This window comes from Miniopterus natalensis, chromosome 9 (genome assembly GCF_054644295.1).
Source record: "Miniopterus natalensis isolate mMinNat1 chromosome 9, mMinNat1.hap1, whole genome shotgun sequence".
Lineage (NCBI taxonomy): Eukaryota > Metazoa > Chordata > Mammalia > Chiroptera > Miniopteridae > Miniopterus > Miniopterus natalensis.
In genome coordinates this window covers 10,598,830-10,621,239 of record NC_142089.1, presented here as the reverse complement: position 1 = coordinate 10,621,239, position 22,410 = coordinate 10,598,830, and the positions used below count along the sequence as shown (strand labels likewise).

Below are 22,410 nucleotides of genomic sequence, written 5' to 3'. Positions count from 1 at the left end.
GGGTTGAGACAGGGATGAGATAAAAGGAGAGCGGGTGAAAATAAAGAAATAGCTTGGTCTTACTCTCTAACTCAGGAAACCAGTGTAGCTGCCCCAGCCCTGCCCTTTCAGCTTCATCCCTTCCCTCAGTGAAGGAGAGAAAATGTCATTCAACAAACAGGGTTTTCAACCCTTGGAGCTTGGACTTCCTAGACCTCTCACTGACCCATCCAGCAGCCACTTCCCCAAGGAATGTGTGTCCACAGTCACTTCCTACGCAGTGATACCAGTCCCCTGACTCACCCACCCACCCATCAGTGTGTTAGCAGTGAGACTGGTTCCCAAGGAAGTGTGAAACATATGTGGACACAGTCACGCCCTTCTATTACGGGACACACACCACATCCTCTGGCCCCAAACCAGGGGGTAGGGCGTGGCTCCAATCCCTGCCTGGCCCCGCCCAGCACCTCCAGAGGTTGGTCAGGGAGCCTGCAGGCAGGGGGAGGAGCTGCCTTTATAGCAGGGGCCCAGCCCAGCCCAGCCCAGCAGCAAGCTCCCAGCTCTGCTCCTCTGCTAACCCCAAGGGACCAACATGGCCCAGGAGTGTCCTGCCTACGTCCTGGATCCCGAGTATATCCAGCAGCTACTGCTCTGCTCCCAGGAGGCCAAGAAATTTGCCTACTGTCCCTACAGCCACTTCCCCGTGGGGGCCGCCCTCCTCACCAGGGACGGGAAGATCTTCTCCGGTAAGGGCAAGAGAGGGAGCCCCGAGGTGACCCTAAGCGACAGCCTGGGGGCCGAGAGGAGGGTCAGCAGGAAGGGGCGGGGAGCTCCGGAAGAGAAGAGCCCAGCTCTGTCCCCTCTTGGCTGAGCCTCCCCTGTAATGCCATTAGCCCCTGGCCTGCCTAATGCCCCAGACTGTGGGGGTGAAGGTGCTGCTCAAATCTCCCTGCTTTCAATTCTCAGAATACTGGGAAGCCGTGCTGGGGGACCGCTGGGGGTGGGGGAGCAAGGCACCCAGGTGGGACGACTTGTTAACAGGGTGCAGAGGATCTTGGAGGAAAGAAGCCAGGCTGGGTTTGAGTGACCAGCAATGAATGGCAGCCTGGGGAGGTGGGGACAGGAATCTGAGTTGGCACTACTCTGTCCCTAAGCTCTTTTTCTTTGGTTTGGTGGTTTGATAGAAAAGCTCACTCAAACTTGTTTTTGCTAAGCTAGGGGTATTCTCTTTCAGGACAGTGGGGAAGGTGGTGTGGAGGTAGCAGGGAAGCCGTGCCCCCTCCACCCTTCCCATTTCCACCACCACTCGGAGGGCAGATGACAACTGGCACAGAGGGACAGAAAGGAATGCCCAGCCCTGCTGCCTAGAATCCTCCTCTCGCTGGGCAGCAGCTATTTAAAGGACCCGAGGCCCACACTTATACATCTATCTAACCAGTAACCCCCAGCAGCCTCTACTGCTCAGCTCTGAGTCCAGCTGGGGGCCCACACCTCCCCTTCTGTAGTGCCCCTTCTGGGCTCTCCTATGCTGTTTCTTCTCTTTCGAGGTTCTGCATGGGTTTCATGAGCCACCTGGGTCTTAAACATCTTTGAGCAGGGAAAGTAACCTTGAGTGAGTGCTGGTGTGCAAAAGGACCCTGACTAGTGCTACCCATCTCCTACAACCCTTCAAGGCAGTTATTACAGCGCCACTTCGCAGAGAAGGAAACAGAAACTCATAAAGGCCAAGTGCCCATGATCACAGGGATGGGATTCGAACCCAGAGTTCCCCCGACTCCCACATCTGCTACCCTGTAGGGGATAAAGAATCTCTGAGTGTCATGTGGAAATTCAGGCTGGCCTGGTGGCTCAGAAGAGCGTTGAACATTAACCACCACCACAAACAACATTGCTACACGCACTGCCCCATGGCACCAGGGCCTTGAACATGGAATCAGCCTCCACACCCCCTTTCCAGCGCCTCCACACCCCCTCTTCATTCTTGCACTGATTCACTTATTCAGCAAACATTTGCCAAGCATCAGTTGTGCGTTAGATAATGTATAGGTGCCGGGGATAGCACAGTGAGCAGAAATGGCAAAGTCCCTGCGCCCATGGAGGCCCCCTCCTCTTGCACAGGCTCAAAGTGGGAGCCCCAGCCAATGACTGCAGGAGTGAATGGATGAGGGGAGCAGGCGCGTAGACTATTGAAATGGCAGGGAATGGCCTGGTATCACTAGAGAAAGGATTGTGCCGTGGGGATTGATGGAGGCCCTCTGGGATGGGCCAAAGGCTCTGAAGTTGGAGGCTCTGGATTTGAATCCTGTTTACCAGCTGTGTGTCCCTGGGCAAGACCCTCGACCCTTCTGAGTCTCAGCTTACATTTGCACACAGAGATGCTAATGTCCACCTTTTAGGATGGCTGTGAACAGGGCTAGTTTGCCTGGGCCGGTGTGGACGCCAAGGTCCTCCCTGACCGTTGGTCCCCGTGCTGCATCGGTCACTGACCGTGCTGAATCTCCCCCCTGGTTGTGAGTCTTTAAATGAGCTAATGCCGGGAAGAAACAAGCTGGCGGTGTAGGTAACAGCTGCACCCGCCGCCTCCCACAACCACATCAAAATTACAACTAAAATACAGAACAACCATCACTCAGAACCTCCTGAAATCTGGATGAACAGAAGCCCTACAACCAGGGAACTGAAGCAGCACCAAGACCGGGAGGAGGGGCGGAGACGCGGGCGGATTGGGGCTGAATCCTGGAGACTGGGCCACGCAGGCCCACAGCCGGCGCCGAGGTTGAAACCTGGGAGGACATCTCGGCGGCGGAGGTTTCCCAAATGAGTGAGGGGTCCCAGCCCCACAGCAGGCCCCCAGCCCAGGGCTCCAGGGCTGGGAAGAGACATCCCCACAACTCCGGGCTGTGAAACCAGCGGGGACTGTGGCTGAGGGTGGCGGAGGCTGCAGGAGCCCCAGGCTTTCCTCTTAAAGGGCCCACGCACGGACTCACTCGGACGCTCCCTCTGAGCCCAGCGCTGGGCAGCAGCCTGAAAGGACCTGGGACACTCGAGGAGGAACTAACCTGCCTGAGATCCAGGCGAGAGGCGGAGGGCGGCTTCCTCCCAGGCAGAAGGGCTGGCGGAGGCCATGGCTCCTTTGGCGAGTCCTCCCCGCACAGCCGCCCCGCCCCTCCCCCTGCAGACTCATCCGGGCCATTTCCAGGGGCTTTTCTATGCAAGTGGCCTCTGGAGCCTCATGCTTAGGACTTTCCTAAAATCTCTCAAACAAGCAGCAGCAGGCCCCATACGGCTTGATAAGTGGCCCCAGGCCTGGCACTAGCGGCAGCTGCATTGGTTCATAGCTTGGCCTCTCCTGGACACCGCCAAGCCCAGCACAAGCAGCAGCCAACTACGGTTTGCTGCGTAGCTCATGCTGGGTGGCCCTCGGCAAGGCACTGGCACAGGCTGACTTTGCACCTCCCCGGAGGCCCCAGAGACAGTGCACCTGGTGGTCAGACCTGACCACACTGGATTACAACCCTACCACATCCACGAGTGACACACTCAATGGGTGCACTTGGTGAACACCAAAGCCCCACTGAAGTAAATCCTGCTCCACAGGGGTGTCTCCAGCACAGCAGCTCTTTGGCTGTAGTTGCAGCAGGTCCTCACAGCCCATTGGCCTGGGGGTCAATTCCTCCCAGTGACACCAACAGCAACCAAGGCTCAACTACAACAGGACAGTGCACACAGCCCACACAGGGGAGCACCTAGAAGGCCCAGCTCAGGAGACTGGGGAGGCTGAGCCACTGGGCCCTACAGGACACCTACTACACAAAGCCACTCTACAAATTCCAGGAGACATAGCAGCTCTACCTAATACTTAGAAACAAACACCTGGAAGCAGCTAAAATGTGCAGGCAAGAAACATGTCACAAAGGAAAGAAGAGAAGAAATCTCTAGAAAAGGAACTAAGTGAAATAGATCCAAGCAAACTAACAGATACAGAGTTCAGAATTATGGTTATAAGGATGCTCAAGGATATTAGTAAGACAATTAAGAAAACAAGTGAGACCATCAATGACTTAAGTACCAATTTGAAATGAAGGCTACACGAACTGAAATGAAGAATAATTTACAGGGAATCAACAGTAGAGTAGAGGACGCTGAGAATCAAATCATCAATTTGGAACATGAAGAAACAAACAACATCCAACCAGAAGAGCAAAAAGAAAAAAGAATCCAGAAATATGAAGATAGTATAAGGCGCCTCTGGGACAACTTTAAGAGATCCAATATTCATGTTATTGGGGTGCCAGAAGGAGAAGAAACAGATCAAGAAATTGAAAACCTATTTGAAAAAATAATGACAGAAAACTTTCCCTACCAGGGGAAAGAAATCGACTCACAAGTCCAGGAAATACAGAGGGTCCCAAACAAGAAGAACCCAAAGAGGCCCACAGCAAGACACATCATAATTAAAATGCCAAAGGTAGACAAAGAGAGAATCTTAAAAGCAGCAAGAGAAAAGCAGTTAGTTACCTACAAGGGAGCACCCATAAGGCTGTCAGCTGATTTCTCAACAGAAACCTTGCAAGCCAGAAGGGAGTGGCAAGAAATATTCAAAGTGATGAAAAACAAAAACCTACAACCAAGATTGCTCTACCCAGCAAAGCTATCATTTAGAACTGAAGGTCAGATAAGGAGCTTCAGGGATAAGAAAAAGCTAAAGGAGTTCATCACCACCAGACCAGCACCACAGGAAAAGTTGAAGGGTCTTCTTTAAGAAGAAGCTAATGAACAAAAGAATCTGACGAACTAAATAGATCCAGAGACATTGACGCATGCAAGAGATGATCATATTTCAGAGGAAAGAGGGAAGGGGGGTGGCAGATGGGAAGAGATTAACCAAAGAAGTTATATGCATAACCCATGGACACAGACAATAAAGGGGTGAAGGCCTGGGGAGGGTGTAGGAGCGAGGTGGAGGGGGTCAATTGGGGGCGGGGATGGGACACCTGTAATACTTTCAACAATAAAGATAAAATTTTTTTAAAAATGAGCTAATGCCTATAAAGTGGTTGACACAGCTTCTGGCCCACAAATAAGGTCACAAATGGTGGCTGTTTCTACTGCTGCTGTTGACGGTATGATGAAAATGATGACATGACACTGCGTGAGAGAGCAACCTGGAGGGACTTTGACAGCACAGGTCAGCATAATGTCTGCAGCTGCCCCTCACCCTCCTGTAATATAAAAAAAAGAAAAAGATAATATGATGATGTAGAAGCAAGTTGTGGAGGATTTTGAAGGCCAAGTAGAAATATTGAGATTTAATGAGGTAGGACATAAGGAGTCAAGGAATGTTATTAAGGAGAAGAGTAACGTGAAACCGGTGTTTGAGGACAGTTAGTCTGACAGGTACTCAAGGGTGGCTGGGGCAGAGAAAGGAGTGTCAGGGGTCCATGTCTATTTTGTTTGCTGTCCTGTCCACAGTGTCATCACATTGCTTAACCTAGAATAGGTCCTTAGCGCTGGCCAGGTACCTCAGTTAGTTAGAGCATTGTCCCGATATGTCAAGGTTGCTGGTTCGATCCCCAGTCAGGGCACATATAAGAATCAATCGAATGCATAAATAAGTGGAACACAAATTGATCTCTCTTTCTCTTCCTCTCTCTCTCCCCCTTCTCCTCTTTCTTAAAAAAAAAAAAAAATGATAAACAGACTAGGTCCTCAGTTAAGGTTCAGTGAACACATGAATGAATGGCACAGACCAAAACAGTACCAGGTGGAATGAAGAGGAAAGAGAGATCTGAGAGCTATTGTATGGGGCAAATGGTCCACGCCTTGGATGGGCCGTATTAGAAAGAAAGGAAAGGAATGTGGTTCTAGGATTTTCAGAGGAATTATTGATAAGGCACTGACTGAGGTAGGGGACTGGAGGCAGAGCTGGATTGTGCTGGGAACATGGTGGACAGGACCAGCAGCAATGTTAGTGGATACAATGGATTGAGCATTCATTAAGCACTTGGCATGGAAGCTCTCTTATAATGTCATAGCCAACACTTGGACAATGAATGTCACATGCATTAGTTAGAACACTTCGGTTGTAAATGACAGAAACCAACCAGAACTATAATGGGCAATGGTAGATCTTGTTTCAGGAACAGCTGGATCAAGAACTCAAATGTCACCATGCCCTTTTTTATCCTTCTGGGTGTTTGCCCGTTTCTTTCTCTAATCCTGCAGGTGGACTTCCTCCAGGCATCAGGGAGCAAGCAGGTTTGCAGAGAGCCTCTGGTTTACATTCTTACAGCCTCAAAAGCAGAGAGGAAAGAACACTTCCCCACTAGCTCGAAATGTAAAAATTCCAGGGAAGGGCGGTGATTGGTCCATCTCAAATCACGTGCACATTCCAGAGCCAATCACTGTTGTCAGGATGGGGCAGTGTGATTGGGCCAGCTAATTCACATACCCCTCCTCTGGGGGGGGGGGGCTGTTACCATAGGAAGGAGTGTAGAGGTGCCAAGCAAAGCAAACCAGTAGCCAAATGCACCACATTTTATAAACAAGACAACTGAGGCTCAGTTTTATCTGATTCCAAATGCCATGCTCTTTCTGCTGCCCCTTGCTACAGGGTAGATATGCAGAAGGCGACAGATAGTTGTGCTGAGGAGAGGGGGGAAAACAGAAGGCATTTCCCAGAGACCTTGGACCTCCTTATTAAGATGAAAGAGAGGGTAGATGGCAGTGAGGCAGGGCATGGAGAGGAGGGAACCCGGAACAATGAGAGGAAACCGGCACCGTGGGGTGAATCGGAGAGGATTAGGAGGCAGAGAGGGCACAGTTGAATTAAGACACTGAGTTTAGAGCTTATAGAGGGACAAGTCTGCCCAGTTCTGTGACTTCACCCAGCTGCACAAAAGACTGGCCTATGGAGTTGATACCCTCAGAGGCAGCTGATGTCCCATCCAATTCAAAAGCAATTCTGGCTGCAAAGATAGCTTTGCTGTCATGATCTCGTAATGATCATTTTTCTATTACTCCCAACCCTGGCCAGGGCCTTGTGCCCCTCGCAGATGGGCCGCCAGGATGGTAATTAATAACGACAATTACCTTCTGTGGTTGCTGTGGGAGAGCTGCGCAGAGAAGAGGAGCTCACCGGGAAGAAAGGACTGCTGAGGGGAAAGGAGGGGAGGACACAAAGAGAAGGGGAGACAGAGTGAGCCCTGGGCCTCCCACGTGGCAGCGCTCAGCAGTGTTTGGGGAACGCTGCACGGTAGGTGGGCAGAGGGGAATCATGGAGGTCTACTCTTTGCTGGCACCACCCAAGGGAAGGGGGGGTTCTCTTCTTCAGCTCATGTCCTTGGGACACTGGTCTCTCGCTCCCTTTCCTCCTCTCTCTAAAGGAACTTCAGCACTCTATATGTGCCACTGTCATTTAGGGGAAAAGTCACTTCACTGGGTCATCTATAAGGAATTCTGGGAGGAATAAACCACATAAAAAGAGACACTTAAGGATGTTCTAGTTCATTGTCGTGGCTTAACCCTTAAATCTGATCCTTCGTTCATCTCTTCACCCCTCCCCCGCCAACCCCTGCCCTCCTGATTCCCTCCCTAGGCTCCCTTTCTCCTCTGAGACCACTCTTTGACGCCCCACCCATAGCACTGCCAGGAGAGTCAAAGGTGGCTTCCCTAACAGGCTGCTTCTCCTTACAGCCCTGCCCACCCTCCCCACCCCTGCGAACCCCAGGCTCATCCATTGGCCCTCTCCACTGTCACTCAAAGGAGGCTCATTACAAAGAAGAGCTTCACTCACCCCCTACCCCTAACTCTATAGTTGGGTTAGAATATAATTCCTCCCTAAAACTGTGTCACATTTGTGGTATAGAGGGAAGCAAACATGGAAAGAGTAGTATTTCAAGCACATGGACATCACATTTCTCTAGTCCAGTGAATGTCAAATGTGGTCGCAGATGCGACCCCCTCCAAGCCTCAGCACCTCCTGGGAACTTGTTAGAAATTCTACTTTCTTGGGCTCGAACCTATACCTACTGAAGCAGAAACTTGACGGATGGGGCTCAGAAATCTGTTTTGAGAAGTCCTTCAGAGGATGCTGACACCCACTTGCTGGAGTGGGAGAACCACCACGCTAACCTTAGCAGAGGGAGTGGGCACCGTGCTCTCTGGCACTGCTCTCTTCTCTAGGTGGCTGGGTTGGAACCACCTCGTTGTTGGTGAATTTCCTTCCTTACTGATATCTTGCTGATATAAGACCCCAGCCCTGCCTTAAACACCAAACCACCTCAAAACAAGGCCTCACCGAAATGCCATAGAGAAAGAGAAGAGTCTTTTGTATCACATAGGCCAGGATGTGAGAGTCCTGGCCCCCAGCCACCAGCCTTTTTTTACCTTCTGTAAAATGGGGTTACAGCAGTATCTGCCTGACAGAGTTGTTAAAAGGATCAATGACATAATGCAGATAAAATGTTCCTGCAAGTGCCTAACTTGCAGCAAGGTCAAAGGTCAGCAAAGGTGGGAGGGGTGGGAGTGGATGGGTCAGCAAGGGGGTCAAAGGTCAGCAAAGGTGGGAGGGGTGGGAGTGGATGGGTCAGCAAGGGCATGTTTAAGGACAGTCAGTTCAGGAAGGCATTGGGGACATGGTTGGGAAACCCGGGTGGGGAGCAAGAGAAACTACTCATTGCATCTCAAAAGCAATAAAAGACAATAATAAAGGAAAGCAATTAGCAATAATAGCACTATCATCATAGCATTATTCGGTTCAATCTTGTAATTATGGATTCCTCACTTGGCACCATCCCGCCTCCCATGTGTGTTTCAGAGCAAGCGAAGGCAACACCAGGACTAAAGCTGGTCTGCCTGGATAAGTCACGGCCTGTTTTCTGGGCTTAAGGAAGCAAAACAAATTGTCTGGCCTTTCAGGATTGTAGTACATGGCCCAGGGCCACCTTCCTCTTTTTTTTTTCTTAAAGCAAGCCGTAAACTTGCTAGAGGTCCCAAATGCAGTTATTCCTTTGTATCTCTGAAGTGGGAAATTCTACTCATCTGATGATAAGTAACCGAGAACCTCACTGGCTACACTGTTCCAGGCCTGCGCATAGTGCAATGCACACCGTAGACAAGTCCCTGCCCACAGGAAGTTGACGCTATCTTGGCAGAATTAGATAACAAAGATACTTATTCAGGGCGGTGCGAAGTGCTATGAAGAAAATTAATGCAGGAAAAATGGATTGAGAGAGTTGGAGGCAGTGGGGTAAGGAGGCAATTTAGATAGGCTGATCAAGAAGGCTTTTCTGAGGAGGTGACATCTGAACAGAGGCCTGAGTAAGGAGAGCCATGTGCATAGAAAGGAGAGTTCCAGGTAGTGAGAACAGCAAGTGCAAAGGCCCTGTGGCAGGGGAGTACTTGGCATCCTTGGGGAACAACTGGAAAGTCAATGGGCCTGGAGAGCAAAAGGAGATTAGGTCCAAGAGGTAGGCAGGTTGGTAGCAGAATACTAGAAACTTGTAATCATGGAAAAGATTTCAAAGTGCCTGAAGGGCAAAAACAGAGTGACTGTCACACCTTGTCTAGAAGGAGCGGAAGCTCAGTGGCGAAGGCCTACCAGTACCAAAGCCTTGACCTTCATGCAGTTCATAGCAGCAGCCAGCAGCCGCTGAACACTCACTCTGTGCCACACTTTATGCTACTTGCTTTACATGCATGATCTCAACTCATTCTCATTAGAAGCCTATGAGGAAGGCACTGTCGTCATCATTTTATAAATGAGGACGCTGAGTCTCAAGGTGGTTGAGTCCATTTCCCAATCCTCAGAGCCAGTAGGGCACAGGGTCCCAGGGCAAAATGGAACGTAAGGGCTCTTTCTATACAGCTCTGTTTGAGCTGTGGGGCATGTGAATTCTCCCTTCTAAAACAATCTCTCTCTAACTGGCTCACTACAATTTTTACACACAGTGAAGGGAGATTTCTCTATATGAGGGCATTCTGAGCATCAAATGTAGACACAAGCAATTGTCCTGAGAGACTGGCCCTTCTGTAACCTGGCCATTTGCTTTAGCTGCGCATCTGCCAAATCCAAGATTTATGTGATCACATTTAGTAGGGAAAGTGTCCCTATTAAAGAGTCAAGGGAGGCAGGGCTTGGGGGGGGGGGGGCAGGTTGCTAGACAGGCAGTGGGAAGCAAGGCTGGCAGGGAACTTAATTTGGGGAGGCAGAAGTCAAATGTAGCAAGGTCAAAGGTCAGCGAAGGTGGGAGAGGCATGAATGGATGGGTAGGCTAGGACCTATTAAAACAAGTCATTTTGGCCCTGGCCGGGTAGCTCAGTTGGTTACAGCATTGACCTGATACACCAAGGTTGTGGGTTCGATCCCCAGTCAGGGCACATATTAAGAATCAACCAATGAATGCATAAATAAGTGGAACAACAAATTGATCTCTCTCTCTCTTCCTCTGAAATCAATAAAATTTTTTTTTTTTTAAAGTCACTTCAGGCGGGCATCAGGAGAGATATCTGGGGAGACTAGCTGGGGAACAAGAGAGATGTATTCACTTTTTAACTTGCACTGATCTACCTTAAGAGGCTGAGCTATATGGTGCCAGTCATCCCAGCTACAGTAACTCACAAGTGAATATGAACGAATGCTTGGCCACAGTAGGCATTCAATCAATGTTAACCACTGCTTTCAGGGTTGCAGCTCCCTGATCACTCCCTGTCCTATATCCCAACTGTATTGATTTCTATATGGTTGCAAATGATAGAAACACACGTAAACTGTTTTAGATAAAAGGAGGGTGTATTGGCTCCTATAAACTGTGGGAAGAGTTGGAATGTAGCTGAGCCCCAGGAGCAACTTACACCAGGGCAGCCCTTTTCTAAACATCTCTCATCTCATCTCTCATCCACTCGTCTGAATGGAAGCCAAGCCATCCGCAGGGCCCAGGCTCGCACTCCTAGTTTCAGAGAAACTGAAGTTCCTGCACAGGGAATAATTCTGACTGGCCCAGTGTGAGTTGGGTGCTCACCCTTAGATCAATAAAAAGGTGGCCCTTCCCTTTTGAACTACCTGCTAAAGAATGAGGTGAGGGGCATTCCCCAGGGAGAAAAAGGAGGAAGCGGTGCTAAATTGTCAAAATAATAGCTGCTCACTACAGTCTTCCCTTTGGGGACCAGTATGCACACCTGCCTTCTTCCCGAAAGGAGAATTCCACCCACACCACGCGGCCCTTCCATACATACTCGCCTCCCCCGCGGGAGGCTCCAGCCAGGCCTGGGTTGCGGGCTGTCTAGTGACAGCCGCTCATCTCCACCAGTTGGATGTGAATGTCTGTGATCCTGAGAATCTCAGGATCACATGTGATAATGTTAATGGGTTAAATGATTATAGTAACACCTCCTAACTTTTCAAGGTGAATAATGAAGAGATGGAAAATTATATGAGGAAAATATATGAAGAGGCAATGACCAAACGATTTGCAAATTTGATGAATACAGGAGGAAAAAAAATGCTGCATAATCACAATGAAGATTCAGACTTAGAAGAAGGGAGTGAGATAGAGAAGGAACAGGCTAAGTTAATGGAACAAGTACAGTGGCTAGAACAAGGTGGCTGCTTATTTCTCTCTCATCTAACAGACCAGGGGTGGGTTAGAGTCGGGGCATATGAACTGCTCTGCTCTGCAGGGCTGTTAGGGAGATCAGATTCCTTCTGTCTTATTGCCCTGCTATCCCCAGAGCGGTGTCTTTTTTTTTTAAATATGTCTTTATTGATTTCAGGGAGAGGGGGAGAAAGAGAGATAGAAACATCAATGATGAGAGAGTCATTGATTGGCTGCCTCCTGCACGCCCCCGACTGGGGATCGAGCCCGCAACCCGGGCATGTGCCCTGACTGGGAACCGAACCACGATCTCCTGGGTCCTAGATCGATGCTCAACCGCTGAGCCACGCCGGCTGGGCCCCAGAGCGGTGTCTTAATCCACATGTTTAAAACCGGCACACATCATCACATCCACGTTCCAGCCCTTGGGAAAGGGGAGATGAAGTAGGCAGCAAGCAATGTTCCCATTAAAAAAAAAGTCATCTAAAAGTCGCACCCACCACTTCCGCTCACATCCCATTGGCTAAAACTACCAAAGTTTCTAGGGGGGCCCGGAAATGTAGTCTCCAGCTGGGTAGCCACATGCCAGCTGAACTCCAGAGGGTTCTATTGGGACAGTGAACACTGGGAACAGTCTCTGCCACAGGATCCCCCTGGGGCCCCCTGGGAACCTCTCCCTTGACGTTATTCTTGGCCACACGTCTGAAATGGGTGTTGGAGAGAATGTCCTCCTCGGGAGCACACAGCTCTCGGCTCACTTCTGAGGGTGGAGTCCTGGGGGCCAGGGGTTTCTTGGGGATTGAACAATCGCAGGCTTTCGGAGACCGGACTTTTGGTTTCTTTGGCTATGCAAGTCTATCAAAAACCTAGAAACCTCTGGTCTGTTCCCTATCGCTTTCTGCTTCCTACCACTTTCATACAGCAGTACCACCCTCAACAACCCTTTCTGGGGATAGTTGTTAAGCCTGCCAGCTCTTCTTTATTTTACTAACTGGCCTCCCTGCCCGGCCCATCCCTGCAGCCTCACTTTAGCGGTGGCTACCTCGAGGCCCCCGAAGCAGATGAGAAGATGGCCCCTTAATCAGAACTTTGCCACAGGGCTGATTCCCGGTGCCAAGCGGAGAGATCCCAGCGGTAGATTACATGGTCTGCCTTCCAGGTTATTACAGGGTGAGGCGTTTCAAATAACATGTTACAGAGCAGCAACCACTCCAGCTTTCCACCTGGCTGTGTCTGCAGCTCTTTCGCGTCGCCCAACTGCCAGGCCGAGGCCACATATTTTAGATGTTTTTGTTAAAGCTGCATCTCACTTTGAACATAAATTTCTGTATGAGTTAGGTATAGGTTAAGCTGCTGTAACGAAAATCCCAAAATACAGTGACTCAGACGTGACAGAAACCCCTTTTCTCTCACATAACAATTCAAAGTAGGCAGCTAGCCCAGGGCAATGAGGCAACTCAGCTTTGCTCCAAATTCCTTCTGTTTTGTTGCCTTTCCGCCCCTATGACAGTAAATCACATGGTCACAGGCGTCTCACCCCCTGCCAGCATGTGGCGGGGGAAAGGAACTAAACGAGCAATCTCCTCACAAAAACATGTGATCCAGAAGTTTCCCACCTCCCTTTGGGCCACACCCCATTGGCCAAAACTTAGTCACATAGCCACACTATGCTGCAAGGGAGTCTAGGAAATATAGTCTCTAGCTGCCTGGCTATGGCTGCCGCCCTGGAATGGAAGTCATTTGCATTCCTTAGCGACAAGGAGGAAATTAATACTGGGACACTGCACCTCTGCCACAAGAAGGGCGAGCTATGAAGAGCCACACGTCCTGATGGGCAGGGAAAGCCCAGGCCCGGTGCCATTTGCTCGTGGTCTCACCTCCTTGACAATGGTCAGTTTCTTAGCCAGCCAACCTGTTTTATCCATTGTCCCCCAGGGACATCCTTGAGAGGGACACTGGGGAGGACTCCCCGACTGTGGGCTGTGCCACCTTAGCACCCCACCTCCCACTAGAGAACTGGGGATTGCTTTAGACTTGTGCAATCACAGATACCTTTTGCAAAGCTGGCCAGTGTTTTGTTTGTTAGTTTGTTGATTTTGATGGTTCGTTTTGCAAAACAGCTCACAGAGAACTTGGCTGAACCCTGATAGCTTACCAGCACCGAAAGTTTTGCACAGGCCTAATCTTTCTATCAGAAACCCTGTCCCCCACTCCCACCTCTCCACCTCAGTGGCTTCTGTCTCAGATCCAGGGCTGGGGGCTGTGCTCCCCTTCTTAAGCCTCGGCATCTCCCTTGGCCTTGATGTCTGCTGGGGAGATGAGACTGGTTAACTTGCCCTGTTATCCTGCCCCTGCTCCTAGGCTGGCTTCAAGAGGGGGGCACTGGGTAAGTGATGAGAGTGGGAGGTTCTTGGGAAGGGCCACTGTACCAGTGGGTCACAGAGTCTTCCCACGTTTTGGGTCAAATTGCCCTCTCCTCCCCATCTTGTTCGGAGTAACTGGTCCCTCCCTGCATTGGAATGGGGTAAGCCTCTTACTCAGTACCTGCGCTAGAAAGCGATTCTGCTGGAAATACCACTGGGCTCTCCTCTCTTCTCAGGGTGCAACGTAGAAAACGCCTGCTACGCGCTGGGCATCTGTGCTGAACGGACTGCTATCCAGAAGGCCATCTCAGAAGGGTACAAAGATTTCAGGGCAATTGCTATTGCCAGGTGAGTGGGCAAGCCGGGTCACAGGCATATTCCTTCATCTACTCAGCCAACATCCGCCGGGCACCTGTCATTCATCCATTCATTCATCTAATACATGTTTATTCTACACTTCCTATGTGCCAGGCACTATAGAGGACTCTGGCTGAGTGCTGAGGATAAAGAGGTAAATAAGAAATGGACTCTGCCCTTGGAGAGCCTACAGAGCAGGTATGCCACCAAGGCACCCCTAAGACAAGGGCAGGCGTCTCTGGGTTCTAATAACAGCACAAAGTACAACAGAATCCCTCCCAGATGCAATAGAAAAGCAGCATAGAAACCTAAAGCTGGAGGGACCTAAAAATCACCTGGCCACCTAGACTCCCTGGTCACTACCCCCATTTCACAGCTGAAGCAACTGAGGCCCAGAGAGGCTGAACAACTTTCCTGGGAGTTAGTGGCAGAGCCGGGACAAAACCAGATCTCTAGAGTCTCACCCCAGGGCTCATTCCGCTGCGCCATGCTGCGCCAGGAGGTCCAACACTCTTCCCTGCTCTCCTTGAGTTGACACTGGGATCGTCACTGTGCAAGTTGACTCTTGCACTTGACAACACTCACCTGTAGGTGTCAAGAATTAGGATATAAAACAAGCTGGGGTGACAGCCAGATACACCCGGGTTATGGTTGCAACTAATCAGATTCCAGCCTGATTCTGGCTAACGAAAGCACTGGTCGGCACCCTCTGCGGGCCCTAACGTAAATGTCACCGCTCCCACACGCACACCCTCAAAGGGGGGCGCTGAGTTCCTGTCCGCCCTGGGCCCAGACTCAGTGGCTTTGGGATTTGAGCACGTGAATGGGCTCTTTTACTGATTTAGATCCCATCAAGCTTCTGATTTAATGGTGAATTGCTCACATGTCTACCTTTGCATTGTCTATGAGAGAGTTTTCTTAGCAAATTAATCGTGCCGGGAAAACGAAGTGGGAAAGAAACTGCATGGCTGACCGAGTGCTGGTCTTTCAGTGAATTATCTCCATCGTGGTGAAGCTGCAGGACCTTTCTGGCAGGAACATAAAGACCTAGAGCAAGGACACTGGGGAAGGGGGGAGCATATGACAGAAACAAGCCCCCCGTTTATTTTATAAGATTCTAAACTTGGCCTCGGTCTGGACACAAGTGGACCAGGTTACTGAAGGTTTTTTCCTGAGTCACTGGAGCCGCTCATGGAGAAGGGCCCCGGCTTCCAGAGTCCGCCCCGTGACCGAGGCTTCTCCTGGCTTCCCTGCGCTTTGGGAGGAATAAATGAGGCTGTGCTGGGAACATTTTGTGCAGACAAACAGAGATCAGGATGTGAATTATACTTTATAAAAGAAAATAAAGAGGGGTGGAAAATAACTCCATTTCAAAGCTGATCCAAGAAAATAATGAAATTCCAGGGGAAAGGAGGCCAAAGCCAACAAAAGGTTAATGGCGCCTTAGCCCTGCTCTGTCCAGAGTAAAAGGCTTTTTCTCTTGTCATTACGTTTAAACATGACTGGGGCTGGCTAGCGACGATTAGCAAATATCCTTATTTACGTAAAACCTGCATTTTTGCAGCACCTGATTGCCCCACTCCCGGTATTCAGCCTGCACCAGCCAGAAATAGTCATTATTGCGCTAATGATTTGTTAAATTGAGAGCATGGATTTAGAGGATGGATGGAAGCGCCGGCTCCCTTGTTAACACTGACGACTGTGAGCAGCCTGAGAGCCCCTTGAGATCTAGAAGATAGAGAGAGCAGAGCCCAGAATGGGATTTTGCTAATGGAGAGATAAGCCTGTCCCCTGGGGTCCCAGCTGCAGTCACCAAAGTCAATGAGTTTCCAGCCTGTGGACTCTGATAAGCGTGGCCTCGTGTGTGATCAAGGTCAGCATGAACCACAGGAAGCCCTCGGTGCCGGCCCAGGCAGGAGGGGGAGAGAGTTGGAACAGCATGGAGGGAGGCACCCAGCTCGCTCTGGGGTGCCTGTTCTTTCAAGCTTTTAATTCTTGCTGTTGGCAGGCAGGAAGGTTGAGTAATGGTTCAAAGCCCAGGCTCAGGCGTTATTGAGACCTGGCCTCAAATCAGGCTCCATGATCACCCTCAGGCACGTTGCTTCAACACTGGAGCCCGGCTTTTCATCTGTAAAGTGGGGGAGTACCCAGTAGCCTATTGTCTAGACCCGGGAAATGGCTTCCATCAATTCCTGGCACGGAGTGTGCAATAAATTAACACCATTGTTTTAGTGTTATCACTCCTTCTGCGAGGTCCAAAACTACCAGGGGCAGAGTCCACGGATCCTGGGTTCAAATCCTGGTTCTTCCACTTACCATCTCTGTGACCTTGGGTGGGTCATGTCACCTTTCACGATCTGTAACATGCGGATAACAGAAGTACCTACACAGCCCCTATACTGCATGGCTGTTAGGGAATTAAATGAGTTAATGCATGTAAGGTCCTTAGCACAGTGCCTGGCACAGAGGATTGCGATGTTAAGTGTAAACAGTTGTTACTATCAGGCTGTCTCCAAGTTCGCAGAGGTATGCTGCCTCGAGGCACCATCTTGTGACTTTTGAACCCTAGGCCCAATCCAACTTCCCAGTGGAATTCATACTTTCCCCACCCCCCCTTGAAAATCCTAATGCAGGTCACCTTGTCCAATAAGTTGACCATTGGATAGCGGGCCATGCATGTCAGGAGACTGAGAAAGGAAGTGGTGAGCTTAGCAGGGGCCAGATCATACAGGGCTTTATAGGCCATGGAAGGGAGGCTGAATTTCACTCAGAGCACCTCTCCCATGGCCCTGACCACAGTCCGTCAGTGATAAGGCATTTACATGTGCAGATTTTACCTCCCTTTCCAGGTGGTGGGATCCCTGAAGACAGGGATTCTCCAGTTGGCCTTTGTCGCTCCTGCCTCATGCCCGCCTAGCATAGAGCAGGCTCTAAGTCAACATGTGTGAAAAGAAGAAAAACTGAACAAGAGCCTAATCTTCAAAGCTTATGAGAGGCTCTGGCTGCAACTCTTGTCACCTGGTAATCACAGGGGTTCGTGGGGCTCAGTGTGCATCCTGGGCAGGGGTCCCTACCCTCTCACGTTCCCAGGGGCTTTTGTTCTGAAGCCGGGAGGGAGTGTGCTCAGACAGGACCCACATTTTCGTGAAGCAGGAATTTTCGTTAACTGAATCTTCACATAGAAAAGGGAGTTTCATGAAGATAAAACAAAATAGCAAACCACCATTCTCTCTCCCCTCAGCTGCTTTATTCAAGTTATAGCATCTACCTCTATCTCCACTTGGTACATGTTGGGTGGTAAGTTGGTTGGTTGGCTGGTTGGCTGGCTGGTTGGCTGGCTGGTTGGCTGGCTGGTTGGTTAGTTGGTTGTCTGGCTGGCTGGTTGGTTGTCTGGCTGGCTGGCTGGCTGGTTGGTTGGTTGGTTGGTTATCTGGCTCCTCTCACTAGTCAAAGATTCCATTGTGCAGTGAATTTTGCCTATTTTGTTCACTGCTCTATCCCCAGCAACATCAGTGCCTGGACTTTGCAGGTGCTCAATAAACATTTGTCTATTAAAATGAAATAATCCTATAGAGTGCTTTGCAGGCACAGTCTGGACACATATTAAACAATATAACAATCATTAATATATCATAAGATATTAGTCAGAAAATAGTATATAGAGCATGTAGTATATAATAAAACCATAGATGATAAGGTACTAAAATTACGATGGAGCTTATATATGGAAAGGACTGTGTGCCTGGTCATTAGTACAGGCAATGACAATACTTGCATAGCATCCTGAAGTTTACAAAGTCCTTCGCACACCTTATCTCATTTTATCTTCTATCACTCCTACAAAGTGGACAACTTTAATCCCCCAATTTTACAGGCAAAGAAGCAAGCCTTGCATGGGTTAAAATGACTTGATCAAAGTCACATGTAGTTAGAAAAAGGAGGAACTGACCAAGAACCAACTTTGGAATCTTGTCATCTTCCAGAGACATCACAGAGCTGTGGGTCCAGGAGAGCAAGGATGACGGTGGCTGCCGGCTTAACCTCTGGGGCTCCAGCAGTTTCCCACAGTTAAATCCACTTACTTTAAGCACCATCCTTTATCCTTTTCAGAGTTGGAGGGCTGCCTGTAGGTGCCTTAATTCTGAGAGACAACCCCTTGGCTGTAAACTCCTCTTTCCAGACTTCCCCAAATGCAAGGAGCCCAGTTTTCTCTTTGACTCACATGCATTTTAATTCTTTCGTGCCTCGGGGTCTGTGCACATACTATTTTCTTATTTTAAAGAAAAACCAGGGCCTCAGAATAGCACCTGTTACTTCATCTCACTGAACCTGTTTTCTTGCAGATAAAATGGTCATCTGATACTCAGGTTATATACTGAGAATTAAAAGAAATAATGTATGTTGAGGGCCTGATACAGAGCATGCTAGGTGCTCACTAATGGTCACTTATGAACTCTACACTTCCTCCAAGGACCAGGCCGAATGCCACCTACTCCATAAAACATTCTCTCTCACTCCGTAGGCAGAGATGTTCCCCCTCTTATCATGCATTCTTACTGCATTTTGCTTAAGATGACAGTTTTCTATGTTGCCTACTGGGCTGAGCAATCTCTTAAAGGCCAGAGACAAATTTTTCTTAACCTTTGTGTCCCTAGGGTGTGGGTGACAGCAAGTGCTCACTAAATGTTTATTAAACGCCCTCATGAAAATAATGGCCCTGCCCATGGCCTCGCCTTTGCAGTATGAGAGCGGCCAAGCCCCACTTCTCAGCCTCCAGGGCACAGCGCATCTGTGAGTCAGGAGCTGCCCAGCAGAGGCTGACGTAATCTGAAGGGGCCCTGAATCTTAGCCACTGTCCTCGTGTCTCAGGAAAAACTGATCCATGTGTGATTCTCTACTTCCCCAGTGACCTGCAAGATGATTTCATCTCACCATGTGGGGCCTGCAGGCAAGTCATGAGGGAGGTAAGCAGCTCTCTTTCTTCTAGAATGTAAACTGGAAGCCTCCCGCTTTCCCCAGGCTGTGGGAGCGCAGCCAAGCTGCCAGGAGACAGCTACTCTCCTGTTTGCTTGGTTGGCTGACTCCAAAGGCCTTCCCGAGCTTGCATGAGTCACTGGGAATTATTCTTTCGTTCAGCAAATACTCACTGAGACGGCCGTGCAAAGCTAGGCCAGGCCCTGCCCTCACTGGGTTTATAGTCTAGTGCAGGAGACAAACAATACAAGGAACATAAAAAATAGAGTTTCTGAGAGTGAGGAGGGCTTCAGAGAAAGGAATGCAGAGAAAGGAGTCATGAAGGACGGAAGGGGCAGCAGCTAATTACTCTAAATCAGGGTCAGAGGTCAGCAGACCCTGCAACTATTTATTCTAAATAAAGTTTTATTGGCACGCAGCCTCACCCATTCATTCACATATTGTCTTTGGCTGCTTTGGCCCAACCACAAAGGCATTGATTTCAAAGTATGGACTCTTCATCACACTTTCAAGGGGCAGAATGGCTGCCCAGCTCCACTCAAGTCCAATGCCATAGAAGGAAACCACATCAGGACATCAGCTCCCCGGCTCCTGAGGCCTGACTTGGTCCAATTGCTCATTGCCATTTTTTCCAAACAGATTAGATGTTGGCAAACGAGAGAAGGCAAATGAAAAGGCTGAAGTGGGGAGAGGCAAAACTGAAAGCAAAATGCTAACAATAAGAGATGAAGCTTGGGGGCCAGGGACCTGGCACTTACATTCACTCAACTTTCATCCATAAAACTCGCTTTCATCCATACCCTCAGGCGCAGCCTGCCGAGCACATGCCTTTTAAAAAGCCAGAAGACCGACTGTGCCTGGTAATAACTTGGAGGTTCAGACAGAAGCATGGAAACAGCAGGCTTGCGAACCTGAGCGTTCATAAGCACCTTTGAGCCATCAGTAGGAATGGCTTCCAATAACTGAGCATTTACTATGTGCCGGGCACTGCGCACAGGCGCTTTACACCATCACCTGTAACTCTCACTGCTCCTGGTCGGGCAGAGCCCGCTCCGTTGGCTCCAGGGCTCATTCCATTACACCACAGCCGAGCTGACTCTCCACCTACCTTCCTCCTAGCGCATTCTGTCTCGGCCACCGTTTCACACAATAAGACACTGAGACCCAGAGAGGTTAATCATTTGCCTGAGGTCACAGCAAGCAAGTGGTTAGCTCCTGACAGTGTAAGAGAAAGATGGGGAGATAGATTTGGGCTAAAATTCTGCTTTGCTGACATTACCTGCTAAGCCTCAGTTTTCTTATCTGTAAAATGGGGGTAATAATAGCACTTACCTCAAAAGGTAAAGAATGAAATCACGCAGGTGCAAGAGCTGGTGTGCAAGGAGGCCGGTGTGCAACTTCTCGTGGTTGTGAGCAGCAGCCGAGGTGCTGTAAGGATGGGAAGCAGGCGTTAGCTGTTCTTTGTCATAGCAGGAGAAGGCGGCCACCCCAGGGGTTAGATGTTGTTCTTATGAAGCCCTGGGTGAGTCCGTAATTACATTTATTGCCCATTAACAATGTGCTAAGCACTGTGCTGACTGCTTGACATGCCATCTTTCATTGGCTCCTCCCTCACGCTCTACGAGCCAGCTGTAACTGATTCCCATCTTACAGATGAGAAAACTGAGGCACAGAGAGGAACATTAGATAGGAAGAGGGAGAGCCAGACTCAGACCCAGGTCTGTCCTAACCCCTCAGCAACACTGCCTCCCTCACGCAAGCTCTGCCTCTTTTCTAGTTTGGCACCAACTGGACTGTGTACATGACCAAGCCAGATGGCACCTATGTTGTCAGGACAGTCCAGGACCTGCTGCCTGCCTCCTTCGGGCCCGAGGACCTGCAGAAGATCCAGTGATAGATGGAGACTGCCCACCGCCTGGGAGAGCCCGGGTTCCCGCAGGTGCTTAAGGGGACAGCTGCCCGGAGAACTTCATGAAGACGTGCTCACAGACCTGGGACTGCCACAGGGGCTGGGCAGAGGTGACTTTTCCAATGACACCCAAACACTGAGGTCTTCTACTGAAGTGACAGAGGGTCTCACTCCAGCCTGGGCCTCAGCCCCTCCCTGTAACCTACGCCTCCTCCCCAGACCAGAGCACCCCATTCCTTCCTTTCTCTCCCACTGGCCCTCGTTAAAATCCCAGCCAAGTCTGGACTTCTTCCCCATTCCCCTTCCTGAGGTTCTACCCTGTTCTCAGCGACTTTTCTAATTATAAACATCACGGCACAGTCTGACTCGGGAGAGCACGTTTGCTCTGAGTCTCCGTCATTGCTCGCAGCTCCTGGGAGGGACAGGGTGATCTGTCTCTATGGAAAGACCTGGACGCTTTCTGCTGGGAGGGGAAACGGGCCCATTGGTGCTGTGCACCCCTCGGTGTGGAGAGATGAAGTTCTCAGGCTTCTTGCCCCTGTGTTCTCCAGAAGGGCTGCCACCTAGGGATCTAACTGTCCGCGGTGGCCATTCTGGTGTCTGTTTGGGGCTCCTCCTTCTTACAAATGGGCTTCAGTGAGGTTAATTAACTTGCGCTAGGACTATGGCAAAGTTCAGACCAGAACCCAGGTCCTGAAATGCCGATTATGGTCTAGAAACAGTGCATGCTCTTTGCCGGGCACTGTGCTGGGATGTTTAACATATATGAACCCATTTAGCCCTCGCTTATTAAGCTCGGAGTATACTGTCCTCCCTTTACCAATGAACAAATCGAAGCTCAGAGAGGTTAGGTCACTTGCCCAAAGTTGCACAGCTAATACGTGGCAGGCTGGAATTTGAACCAGTTCTGTCTGATTCCAAGTGTTTTTTCCATTCTCCCACAGCTGATGTCTGACTGCCCTTATTTACCTGAGTATCATTTATATGGCAAATACTGCAGAGAGGAAGATGTATATGAAACAGTCTCTGCTCTTGAGAACTTGCAATCTGACAGGGAGGGAGAAGTGTAAACAGATCTACTGCACAGAAATACTGTGATCCAGGCGGTCCCAAGCGCAAGGTGGGTACAGTGGGGGCCATGCCACATTCTGGGGTCTGAGAAGGGCCAGGGAGGGGACTGTCCCATTGGCACATTGCTTGCATCACACACACACACACACACACACACACACAC

General features: G+C 49.8%; 1 protein-coding gene and 1 pseudogene across 1 annotated transcript; both read left to right on the top strand.

Moving 5' to 3' along the window:
- The first annotated feature begins 571 nt into the window (after positions 1-571).
- Positions 572-21,161, top strand: CDA (cytidine deaminase). Its single transcript, XM_016214585.2, has 4 exons — positions 572-725; positions 14,173-14,284; positions 19,200-19,257; positions 21,045-21,161. Exons 1-4 carry the CDS (start codon positions 572-574, stop codon positions 21,159-21,161), a joined length of 441 nt encoding a protein of 146 aa, XP_016070071.1.
- LOC148092346 (small nucleolar RNA SNORA44) lies at positions 5,101-5,209 on the top strand (annotated as a pseudogene).
- Positions 21,162-22,410: the final 1,249 nt, after the last annotated feature.

What these genes read in the sequence shown, in the direction of transcription:
- CDA (XM_016214585.2), top strand. Translation starts at nt 572, where the DNA reads ATGGCCCAGGAGTGTCCTGCCTACGTCCTGGATCCCGAGTATATCCAG. An exon ending in AGGGCAATTGCTATTGCCAG is followed by an intron (nt 14,285 to 19,199) that starts GTGAGTGGGCAA and finishes CTACTTCCCCAG; the next exon opens with TGACCTGCAAGATGATTTCA. An exon ending in GCAGGCAAGTCATGAGGGAG is followed by an intron (nt 19,258 to 21,044) that starts GTAAGCAGCTCT and finishes CCTCTTTTCTAG; the next exon opens with TTTGGCACCAACTGGACTGT.